Here is a 12,650-nt window from a genome sequence, read left to right as displayed (position 1 = left end):
AAAATTCATCACATTCCTGAACTTTAATTCATCCATAATTTGAGTCCACTCATGATTCTAAGTGTTTTGTGTGACGTGTGCTTTGAAGGCCTTTACGTTTGTGTATACTGAAATCAGACAAGCTGCCTAATACCTTGCTGCTGCTGAGCGTCGTACATCCGGATCTCGAATATGGGCGGGCGCTCGACGCGCAGCAACGTGGCGGCGCCGGTGGTGGTGTCCAGCTTGTAAATGCTGCCGCTGCGGTACTCGTTCCAGAACAGGAAGTGCTTGTAGTGGCACAGGCCGAAGGCGTGGCTCAGCTCCTCGCCCTCAAACATGGTCTGGTGATGCGAGAGCGTGCAGGTATGTGGAAAACAGAGAGAGCAGACGGTGATTCCACTGAGGCGCTGGGACGCGACAGTGACCGGATGCCAACGCTGGCGCTGACCTTGCGCTCGGAGGTGTTCAGGTAGACCATCTCGATGCGGTCGTAGAAGGCGTCCACCCAGTAGAGGATGCCCTGCGGGATGTCCAGACTCAGGCCGTTGGGCCACAGCACGAGTTTGCCGGTGAGGAACACGCTCCTGTTGGAGCCGTCCATCCACGCGCGCTCGATCTTGCCCCGCTTGCTGTCCTTGTGGTCCTCCTCCCAGACCGTCCAGTACATCCACCTGTGGAGGCCGGGGAGAGGCTGCGGTGACGAACTGGGAGCAGCAGGCAGTGACTTTGGACTTTCACTGGGCCTAGGGTGCATAAGCACCCTAGGCCCAAACATGCAAACATCCATCATCCCCCGTGATCTGAGCTCATCCTGTGAGCTTGGACTATCTCCGCCAACTGTCTGCACGAACCTAGAAACGTTCCCCATCCACGGCAAAATGACTGGCATCACCATTAACGTTTCATATTGCCTCCCTTTCCTTTCTGCAAAACCCTCCTCCTCCTCCTTTGCCTCCTTCTTCTTCTTCTTTGCTGAGCCTGATTGATTGCAGGCATTAGTGGAGGCGAGTGCCTTTCCCCTGGGAAGTGTGCGGACACACATCACCCTGTCACCAGTAATCCGAGGGGGGGGGGATATGCATGTTTGTGAGCACGTGTTTCCCCAGAGGTCATATCAATAAGAGGCATTCATACACCGCGAGATTAAGAGGCGTTTGAGTGCGAGGACGATACGCCTGTGTGTGTAATAGGCTTCTATCATGTCATCTGCATAACGTGCCGTTTGTTTCAATAAAAATATCTCTGTTTCGGGGGGATTAAAAAGGTGGACTGACGGAAACAGTGACAAACTCCTCGCAAGAGGTGAAGAGTCAAAGCACTGAGGGGATAAATGAAAGCGCAGCAGCGTGAGCGGGCGCAGATATGAGTGCGGGAGAGAGTGCAGGAGAGCAGCTGCATGATTTCACTCCCGCCGTCAGGGAACCGACCGCCCTGTTATTACCTCGCGCCGCCGCCTCAAAGTCAGCAAAACCTGTAGCTCATTCTCTATCCGGGCTGGATCTTTATCCTCCCTGTCTGGAGCGAAAAACAAGACCGTCCATCGGCCTCTTACCCGTTCAGAGGGTCCACTACGATGGCGCGGGGGTGAGTCATTTTCCCCTCGATCAGTATTTTGCGGGTCTGTGAAGCCTTTTCCAGACGCGCCACGCTGATGGTTTTCTTGGGCCCGTCGTCCGTCCAGTACAAGTTGTTGGCCATCCAGTCCACGGCCATGCCCTCCACCGTGTGGATGCCTGAGACCGGCACAAAGCGCTGGTGAGACGGCTGCTCCTGCCGCGCGCGCCGAATGCGAACATCAGTGTAACTCATGAGCTCACCTTCCTTCAGAATGATGTCCCTCTCGGTCCCGTCGATCTTCTGCCGCCCGATGATGTAGTGGCTGGCGTCGGCGAAGTAGATGAACTCGCTCTCGGCGTGAAAGTCCAGCGCTCTGGGGTTCAACAGGTTCTCGATGGGGATCATGTACTCGTCCGGCACTTTGGCATTTATGTCCATGCCCCTGATGACCCCTGGACGACCTTTACCGTAGACCAGGAAGAGCTCATGCTCGGGCCCTGCAGTGGAGAGCGAACAGCAACAAAAGGCAGATTTGATCCTTACTCATGCATAAATGATTCAACAAGCTTCACCTGCCCGTGTTTTTTAAGAAATTCTATTCGACAAGGAAACTAAAGGTTTACTCTGCACTGGACAACAAAGAGATGCAGGGCTGGTGTGTTTTCCACATGCATTGATCAAGCAAATCAACTACACGCAAATTCAGCGAAAGCCACAAACGAAAATGAAGCGTTTTTACCCGAGAGGAGCTTCCATTTAATCAACTGTGTCATTTTCAAGGACACACTATTCACACATATTATTACTGGTTGATCGAATTTTAAACCACTCCTCAGAAAACGGCTTCGGAGGTCAGTGCGGAGCTCCAGAGGAGGACTAAGCTGATCACCTGTTTTGGTCCATGCATTTAACGGCTCAGAGGAAAAGCCACACGTCTGATCCAACCATGACCTTGAAGTCAATAGAGCTGAGTCACTGAGTGTGTACTGTACTCACAGCTAGGCCTTGGACTTGGACACAGCAGCTCTGGATCTGCTCAATCTGCATCACAGTGTTTTCCCCAGTAAAAATAAACCACTCACTGATGGTTCCGTCTATATAACTGATGGCTCCATCTACAATATATAACCGATGGTTTTGTCTATATAACTGATGTTTCCATGTACAATATATAACTGATGGTTCTACTTATATAACTGATGGTTCCGTCTATATAACCGATGGCTCCATCTACAATATATAACCGATGGTTTTGTCTATATAACTGATGGTTCCATGTACAATATATAACTGATGGTTTTATCTATATAACTGATGGCTCCATCTATATAACTGATGGTTCCGTCTATATAACTGATGGTTCCATCTACAATATATAACTGATGGTTCCGTCTATTTACAGTAACTGATGGCTCCATCTATATAACTGATGGTTCTACTTATATAACTGATGGTTCTGTCTATATAACCAATGGCACCATCTATATAACTGATGGTTCTACTTATATAACTGATGGTTATGTCTATATAACTGATGGCTTTATCTATATAACTGATGGTTCTATCTACCTGTATATACCTGATGGCTCCATCTATATAACTGATGTTTTTATTTATATAACTGATGGTTCTATCTACATAACTGATGGTTTTATTTATATAACTGATGGTTCTATCTACATAACTGATGGTTTTATTTATATAACTGATGGTTCTATCTATATAACTGATGGTTCAATCTATATAACTGATGGCTCTGTCTATATAACTGATGGTTTCATCTATATAACTGATGGTTTCATCTATATACCTCATGGCTCCATCTACATAACTGATGGTTTTAATTATATAACTGATGGTTCTATCTATTTAACTGATGGCTCCGTCTATATAACTGATGGCTCCATCTATATAACTGATGGTTCTACTTATATAACTGATGGTTCTGTCTATATAACCAATGGCACCATCTATATAACTGATGGTTCTACTTATATAACTGATGGTTATGTCTATATAACTGATGGCTTTATCTATATAACTGATGGTTCTATCTACCTGTATATACCTGATGGCTCCATCTATATAACTGATGTTTTTATTTATATAACTGATGGTTCTATCTACATAACTGATGGTTTTATTTATATAACTGATGGTTCTATCTACATAACTGATGTTTGTATTTATATAACTGATGGTTCTATCTATATAACTGATGGTTCAATCTATATAACTGATGGCTCTGTCTATATAACTGATGGTTTCATCTATATAACTGATGGTTTCATCTATATACCTCATGGCTCCATCTACATAACTGATGGTTTTAATTATATAACTGATGGATCTATCTATTTAACTGATGGCTCCGTCTATATAACTGATGGCTCCATCTATATAACTGATGGTTCTACTTATATAACTGATGGTTCTGTCTATATAACCAATGGCACCATCTATATAACTGATGGTTCTACTTATATAACTGATGGTTATGTCTATATAACTGATGGCTTTATCTATATAACTGATGATTCTATCTACCTGTATATACCTGATGGCTCCATCTATATAACTGATGTTTTTATTTATATAACTGATGGTTCTATCTACATAACTGATGGTTTTATTTATATAACTGATGGTTCTATCTACATAACTGATGGTTTTATTTATATAACTGATGGTTCTATCTATATAACTGATGGTTCAATCTATATAACTGATGGCTCTGTCTATATAACTGATGGTTTCATCTATATAACTGATGGTTTCATCTATATACCTCATGGCTCCATCTACATAACTGATGGTTTTAATTATATAACTGATGGTTCTATCTATTTAACTGATGGCTCCGTCTATATAACTGATGGCTCCATCTATATAACTGATGGTTCTACTTATATAACTGATGGTTCTGTCTATATAACCAATGGCACCATCTATATAACTGATGGTTCTACTTATATAACTGATGGTTATGTCTATATAACTGATGGCTTTATCTATATAACTGATGGTTCTATCTACCTGTATATACCTCATGGCTCCATCTACATAACTGATGGTTTTAATTATATAACTGATGGTTCTATCTATTTAACTGATGGCTCCGTCTATATAACTGATGGTTCTATCTATATATCTGATGGTTCTATCTATATAACTGATGGTTCAATCTATATAACTGATGGCTCCGTCTATATAACTGATGGTTCTCTCTATATAACTGATGGCTCCATTCATATAAGTGATCCATCTATATAGCCCGGGTTAGCTTCCTACTCACTCTTGCAGGTCTTGCCGTCGCTGCCCAGGCTGAAGCCGGAGCGGCAGCGGCACGTCCGGGTCTTGTGGCCGTTCCCCAGCAGACAGATGTCGGAGCAGCCTCCCGGCTTCCCGAGCTGGTCCACCTCGCACGCGTGACTGCGCACTGGTTAACGACAGGGTGGAAAATGACGCCGCAAAGCCAGAAGCATAAACCCAACAGTAAGAAGGTGCTTGTTGCCACGGCAGCGTGTGCCGGGCCCACGGGTACCTGGAGGCTGGCGTCTCTGGTGGTACACGTGCAGCGCTCCTCCTTTGTCCACTCGGGTCACCACTTGGTAGTCGGTGCTGTTGAAGCGGTTCACGCGGATCACGCTGGTCTTAGGCTGCATGTTGGTGTTCTCTGAGTTGGTGGCATACAGATAGTTTTCGAACACGGTCAGTCCGTACAGGTGCTCGATCTGAGGGAGAACAAGCGAAACGAGTTTGACTTCATGAAGGATTTGATCGGTCTTGTTTGTCCATGATCTATTGTGCAGCTTCAACAATGCTCTGGGTTTTGTTTCTAATTGTATTTTTCTGCTGGTTTGTTTAACTCTCTTTTGAGGATAGGACGCAGGGAGAAATGCGTCGCCATGGTTACCTGCTGTTTAACAAGCCGTCTGCACTGATGTAGAACATTAAATACTTTTCCCCAAGTCTTTTTGAAGTGCACACCTTGAGAAACAAGCATCTTCTTCAACCAGGGTATAAAGTTGTGGGGAAGCGTCTCTACAGCTTCCACCAGCACAGAAATATTGGACAGACCGGCTTTGACACATCAGAAAAGAGAGCAGAGCAAGGACTTTCTGAAGCGAACAGACACGAGCCACTGACTCAGAGTCCCGGGAGGCTGTGTCAGCAGCAGGATATAACCTGAGACAGCACCGCGGTGCAGCTCGGTGGGCTCGCAGACAGACCCAGCAGAGACGCAGCGTGGCATGAAGAAACACGGAGGCGATAGCACCGGCCGGACGGCGACGCTCCGATGGAGCGATACGGCGCATGGGCACAGATTACACTGTTCAAACACGCCGCTGTGAAGGCAGACTAACAATGATCACCAGGAAAAAATGTGTTTTTTACACACTCAGGCTCCAAGTGGGTGTGAAATCCAGCAGCAAGCATCCAGCGAGGGGTCTCAGCGAGCAGGTGATGGTGACTTTGGAAATGTATTTATACAAAAGGTTTCCTCTCCAGCTTAAAGAGACCATGACACGCTAGAGAGGAGCCCATCAATAACAATGCTCTGATTTAACCTTTACCTAAAGGATGCACGCACGCACGCGCACGCACACACGCGCACGCGCACGCACACACACACACACATACACACACACACACACACACACACACACACTTAGGCTCAGTGAGTGAATGAAGGCCATTACGTCTGATCAGATCACAGTCGAAGCCCCGGCAGCAAGTTTAACAGGCACCGTGCTTCAACACCAACAGCCTCAGTATTGGACACTATTAATCAGGGCCTTTAACCAAAAGGCAAACGTTCACCATCTCCTCCCTGCCGGTGACTCACATCACAGGGTTGCACGGAAGCTGGAGGTGTGTTACATAAAGCCCACTAGAGGCTCTGGAGCATTATGAAACCCGAACGCTGCCGTCCTCACCAGCAGGCCTTGAATGATGGTGTGCCGGTTCTTGCCCTCGTAGTCCACCACCTCTATGTAGTCCAGGTAGGCGTCGGCCCAGTACACCAGCCTGCTGACCAGGTCCAGCGTGATGCCGTGGGGGAACACGATCTTATTGTCCACCAGCTTCGTTCGGTTCTGCCCGTCCATGTCGCAGCGCTCCACCTTGGGAAACGTTCCGTAGTCGGTGAAGAACACCTTCCTGAGGAATCGAAGGATCACAGCTTGAGAGAGGGAGGAGCGCACATCTGGCTCTGAATAATGAGGCAAAGACGAAAAGTAGCAAAACTGCTTGACCTAAATGACAACAAATCAAACTGACTTCCCTTCCTGTTCCAATACTTTCGGACGAGGCTGCGCCTGAAGTCGTCTCGTTAGATCCCGTTTGTTACATTTTCTGTCTCTTTCTGAATACGTCTGTTTTTATAGGACGGCAGACTGTGAAGGAACGCGTTCCCGACGGAGACCCAATTTAGAAGCTAACACGACGAGTCTCAGCCGTCATTATTTCAGGTTCTCGCTGCTGCCAAAACGAATACTGTAACTTATTTGCATCATCAGAATGCAAACCACGCTCATGGCCCTCGTAAACACGCTGAAACACTGAACCGCACAAATTACTGTTGAGAAACCAGTTCATTTTCATGTTCATTTATGACACATGATTATGCTGCTTATAAAAATCCAACTTCACTGAATCTTCTCATAACAATATAATTGCAGTGAAGATAAAGACCAGCAAATTTGCACCCATGCTGCTTTTTGGCCACGTTACTTATTTTTGTAGAAAACCAGTGTTCTGGAAAAAGACTGCGGTTTCATTTACCACCACTAGAAACATTTCCAATGCTATTTTTTTCTGTTATTGTTGTGTTCCCGCTCTAATAACGCTGTAGAGACTCCAACAAAGAGCCGCAGTCAATGAGTCAACTGTGCAGGATAGAAATGCTGCACGTAGAAGCAAAGGAGGCCAAACAAACACAGGACATGTGTGGGTCAATCCCTTTCCTGTGCATTTGCTTGTGTTTGTGTGGGGTAGAGGAGAACCAGACTGACCCCATGGTGGGGTCCAGGGCGATGCCCTTGGGGTTGTACAGCTCCTGGTCCAGCAGGGTGACACATGTCTCTCCGTCCTTGTCGCACACGAAGATCCTGTCGTCCACGTCGTCCACGAAGTAGAAGTTTCCGGTGAGCCAGTCGATGGCCAGCTGCTCCACATCTGGATGGACGAAAGAGGGGTGAAAGGCAGGACGCAGGAGCTGAGTGCCGTTATCTGCAGCAGATGTGTGAGGGGTTTGACTCATAGTCATGTGACGAATTAGTCAGCATGGCCGCTTTAGGCAGATACACTCAACCACTCGCATACAACATCACACACAGTCAGGCTGGCAGGTTGGGTAGTCCCCATATGATCGCTTTTACGCCGGCTTCACAGGTACAGTACTGTGCAACGCTCAGCACAGACGGAGCTGGAGAAGGGTGAACTGGAATACCCTGCAGGACCACATAGGGAGCGAGTGAGGGAAAAAGAATAACACCAGACATTAATACAGCCCTCTCCCTGGTTTTCTCATTCCCTCCTCATCCTTCCTTTCTTCAAACAGCTCAGCCACACGGAGCCTGAGCCAGGGATCAGAGACAGAAAGCTATTGTTGAAGCTGACGGGAAGGAGACGCGAAGGATCTTAAAGGTCCAATATGACGCCTTATTATTAGCTGTTATTTTACTTCCCTCAGTTCCTCAGAGCACATTAAACACTACAAATCAAAGTATATACATCCAGACACAACGTGTAACAATAAGATGAAGACATCATTCCACCAGCATCATGGGGATGTCTGAGGCTTTAAGCATATCTTGCTAATAAACCTGCAATAACCCTTTTTGGAGAACTAGCACATCTGTGTGTGAGCTGCAGAGAAAGGAGAGGAGGGCTTCAGAAACCACATGTCTGTTTTCACAGCTGCTATGAACACACACACACAGTGCACCAAGGCCTAGAGTCAGGCCGCAGGGGTCCTGGAGCACAGGGAGCTGTGCCAAGAGTCGGGATCCAATTGGTGTGATGGGTCTCTACCAAAACCATCACACATGGTTTTGACTGGAGGATGGTTCACCATGAAGAAAGCAAGCTGTGGAAATGACGCAGCAGATTCCTCTGTATAGGAGAGCAGTGTAAATGTGGACCAGTAAATCTGACTTAGCGTAATCTCCCAGATTCCAGAGGAACCTTGTGTTCAGAAAAACAGACACATTTTTCTGAGGAGGCTGACTAGCGAGGGGAGGGAAGTGGAACGCGCTCAAATATTCCTGGTTTGCGTGAAAGTGGAAAACAGATACAGGGAAAAAGCAAGGGGACAAAGAGGAGAGGAAGAAAAAGTGAGAGTGAGGCCTGACTTCCACTAGGGAAACTTGGCCATTGTGCTGCAGCATTTCTGAGGTTTATGAGAATCAGGGGTCGAATTCCCAAAGGTGCTTTTAATTCTTAACACAGATTTCTCTGTTTAAACCATCCCAGCTGCTCTGCCGCACACAGGCTCACTGACTGAGCAAAGGAGTTAAAAACAGGTTTAAAGACAACAGTGATTGTGCAACATTCCAAAAGCCTGCTGAAAACAAGGGAAAAGTCATCTCCTGGCCTTCGACACCTCCATTTTCCTACACTTCTGCTGAACACGACTCAAGCAAAGCTGGAGACATTTCTATCTCCTCCCATTCGTCCCTCTCCCCTCGCCTTGTCTGCTTCCCAGAGGTGGAAAAGCCGTCTGGATTCATTAACTGCAGCTCTGACTGTCTGAACATACGCTATAAAAACAGCTCTGTGATTGAAGGAAGCCAGGCGGCGGCCTTCAGAGTTTCACACCTCTCTAAACAACGTGTTTCCTACTTTATTCTCTCTCGTCCGTCTAATTTTTGCTGAAGGACAGAGACATGAGGATGCACAGCATGTTAAGTACCACAGAGCAAAACTGAGGCAACACAGGCACCAATAGAGTGAAATTACTTTTAATAGGCCTAAAGTGGTTTGATAGCGCCGAACTATCACTTTTACAGTGGAAACTTTAGGCACGCCCCCCCCCTCCAACTCCTCCTGCACTAATGCATCTGGTGAAAGCGTCAGGCAGGAGAAGAACGGCAAAAAGCAAAACAAATTCAAATCATTCAATTCAAGTGGTTAGAAGCACAGTGATATCAACAGCCACAGGACGAGGGGAGAGAGAGAGAATGGCACGGACTACGGTCTGAACTGGATTTCATATTCCAAGCTTGAGGAGAAGGAGCAGAGAGTGGAAGGTTTAGAGCCACAAACGGCGTTGAATGGAGAGGAGATTTAAAAACGTGCTGACTGGCCGGCTTTTTAATAGCACATGACCTCTTAAGGAGCTTTCAGGCCAGTGTCTGCGCTGAGCGGCGCAGGGGGAGCAGGTACCGAGGCTTTCACCCCGCGAGCAGCATAGGGAGGCTTAGCAGCAGCTCTGGGATCTGTCCTGCGGTGCACAAACGTAAATCCATCTCCTTTCCATTTTCAGGCTTCCTCCAGGGAGAGCCGCCAGCGCCCGTGCTGTACGTCTACGTTACATAAACACATTCTGTTGATTACGCGGGACCCTGTTTACTCACCAGATGTTTTAACATTTTAAGCCACGTTCAGTGCAGCTTGAAAAAAAAGATTGGGTGGCTGAAAAGAACAGCTAATTGAGGAAATGCTGTTTGTTATAAATAAAAGATAAGGACGGTTTTAAGAAAATGCTAATTACAGTAGAAGCTTGGAGGCAGAATCCAACAAAGTAATTAAAAACCAACAAATATTGAATAGATTAATATGACATGACGTGTTTGTTGATTTAGTCATAAAACATGTTTTTGTGTTTATAGTAGCGTTTGTTGATAAACATTAGCCTCTAACAGGTTTAGTATGAATGAATGTAAATGTGTATTTACTGTAAATGTTCATTTTAAATGCTCAGGACTGAGCAAACATGAATAATTATCACCACATGGAGCTTTCGTGTGTTTTTGACAAATATAATTAATGATGAACAGACGCTGGCAAACGTATCAGGAATGTTTGGGAAAAGCAAGCAAAAGACACAAAGAAAAAGGAAAATTGAAGAAACATCTGGATCATACTAAGGTCATGAGTCACTCTGACCACAGGCGCATCATTTCCTGTACCATCACCCCTGCAGCCACCGGCGGCTGCTGGCTCCTCCCACAAACCTGCGCCTCCTCGTCTGTCACACACACACACCAGCAGTGTGTGTGTGTGTGTGTGTGTGTGTGTGTGTGTGTGTGTGTGACAACTGTAGGACTCATAACACAGTGTGTCACACTTGACTGTCCTGTTCTGCGACAGAGGCCAAAATGTCTCGTATGCAATTTTCGGAGCTAGTCCGATATCGTCTGCTTTGAAAAGGACCTATTCACAAGTGACAGCTACACCGCACTGTGAGCGCATGTGGAAGCCGGAGCTACCCGATTCTGCCTCATCATCCGGCCTTTCCCTTTCTTTGATTGTCCACACTGACAAAGTAGTTTCTGTCATTTTATTGCTTCAGTCAAAGACATAAAGCAGAGGCGTAAAAGAGGACACATGCAGGATTCCTGCATTTCCCTGAGTCTGAGAGCACAGATGGAGAATTAAAGGGTTAACGAGGGAACGACAAGCAGGAAATGTAACAATAATTAATTTAGTTTTGGCTCAAGGGAAAGTCTTTAATTAATATTTGTAGATGAGGATGACAGTGCAGATTGTTCAAGCATAAACCATCTGTCAATGATAGTACGAAGACACAACCCTTTGGGCGTTGTTGTTTCAGTGGCTGCTTTTCCTCCGACGCACTGAGGACAAGATGCCTTAAAGCCAGGCCGCGACACAAAACCCAGGAACACGGGCCTGAAGCAGAGGAAGGGGGGGGTGGATGTGCAGGCTGAACATCTGCCTTCAATTAGGCTCCTCGAATCACCCAGCACTTCGCTTTCAGTTTCACTCTTTGTCACTGTTTTCTAAAAGAAGACGAGAGCGACGGCGCGAAAACACGGCGGCCACAATATCTATGAGTCACTGGGTTCAGTCCTGAGCCGGCGTCTACGCCGACACATATCGCGGGACACAAACTAAAAGCACAGGTGATTCAGGGCGACCTGAAACGCTGGGGGATCGATGGCCGATTCCAACCGCATTCAATTTCAGGAGCAGCAGTAATGGAGGAGAGAGACGCCCGCTGTGCCTCCGGCTCCGCTTTTATGCTGGACCGGCAGCGCTGGATCTGCATTTACTCCTTTCATCACACACACCGGGGCACAGTGACATCACATTCACACAACACGCACGGTAAACAGTGAGCAGTGAGTTGTGTTCTAGTGTGTGTGCGTGTAGACGGCGTGTGACTCACGGTGCAGGCCCAGCGTGAAGTTGATCACCCTCTCGTCCGTGAAGCCCTTCAGGTTGGGGATCTTGGCGCACTTCAGGTGCGTGGACGCGGGCGTGTCGCCCACGTGGATCCAGCACACCGTCTCCAGGGCGTAGACGAAGTCCATGGCCGTGGTCTGCTTGGTGCTGGTGGACAGCAGGCTGCTCACCGTGGTGCCGCTGAGCGACGTGGCCTGGATGTTCTGCGAGTTGGCGATCAGCAGCACGGGCATGCGGTCCACGGGCACTGGGGAAGCATCGCGGGGCGTCAGCGGGGCGCTAGCGGGGCGCTAGCGGGGCGCTAGCGGCGAGCGGCGGAGCACTCACCGTTCTTGGCCTTGCAGGAGCGGTTGTCGGGCTGGGACAGGTAGCCCTCCACGCAGGAGCACGCGTAGGAGCCCTCGGTGTTGGCGCAGGTCTGGCTGCAGGTCCCGTACACGCTGCACTCGTCGAAATCTGAACCACGGGGGGCGACAGATGGCCGTTAACTCGGCTCGAATGCAAAACGAAGCCACAGATGGTTCATAAAAGCCACACTCTGACTATTCCGTGGCAGATTAACTTCAACTCTGCGTCGGATGTGCGGCAGCTGCGTCAGCGTCTGAAGCGACGTGGAGCCACCGCCGCTTATTGTTTGCTGTTTGTGCAGCATAACAAGTATATTTTAGACGCAGCCAGACACATTTGCTGCTTGTGTTGCTAGGGATGAAACGTAAACACACACAGCAACATAATCA

The 12,650-nt window shown here is 47.3% G+C and overlaps 1 protein-coding gene across 4 annotated transcripts in view; it reads right to left on the bottom strand.

Annotated features, from left to right (window-relative positions):
* LOC114856385 (low-density lipoprotein receptor-related protein 1-like) overlaps positions 1-12,650 on the bottom strand; it is a 69,616-nt gene that overhangs the window by 36,744 nt on the left and 20,222 nt on the right. For all 4 annotated transcript variants that reach the window (XM_029152294.3, XM_029152295.3, XM_029152297.3 and 1 more), the window contains exons 5-14: positions 12,241-12,369; positions 11,897-12,160; positions 7,557-7,719; positions 6,480-6,702; positions 5,084-5,273; positions 4,835-4,978; positions 1,800-2,036; positions 1,535-1,715; positions 431-653; positions 134-323 (exon numbers count right to left, since the gene is read on the bottom strand). In XM_029152294.3, coding sequence (XP_029008127.1) covers positions 134-323; positions 431-653; positions 1,535-1,715; positions 1,800-2,036; positions 4,835-4,978; positions 5,084-5,273; positions 6,480-6,702; positions 7,557-7,719; positions 11,897-12,160; positions 12,241-12,369 — 1,944 coding nt within the window. The remainder of the gene's footprint in view (positions 1-133; positions 324-430; positions 654-1,534; positions 1,716-1,799; positions 2,037-4,834; positions 4,979-5,083; positions 5,274-6,479; positions 6,703-7,556; positions 7,720-11,896; positions 12,161-12,240; positions 12,370-12,650) is intronic.

This window comes from Betta splendens, chromosome 5 (assembly GCF_900634795.4).
Source record: "Betta splendens chromosome 5, fBetSpl5.4, whole genome shotgun sequence".
NCBI lineage: Eukaryota > Metazoa > Chordata > Actinopteri > Anabantiformes > Osphronemidae > Betta > Betta splendens.
The sequence above is the reverse complement of the archived record's forward strand: the minus strand, read 5'-3'. Positions and strand labels throughout refer to the sequence as shown.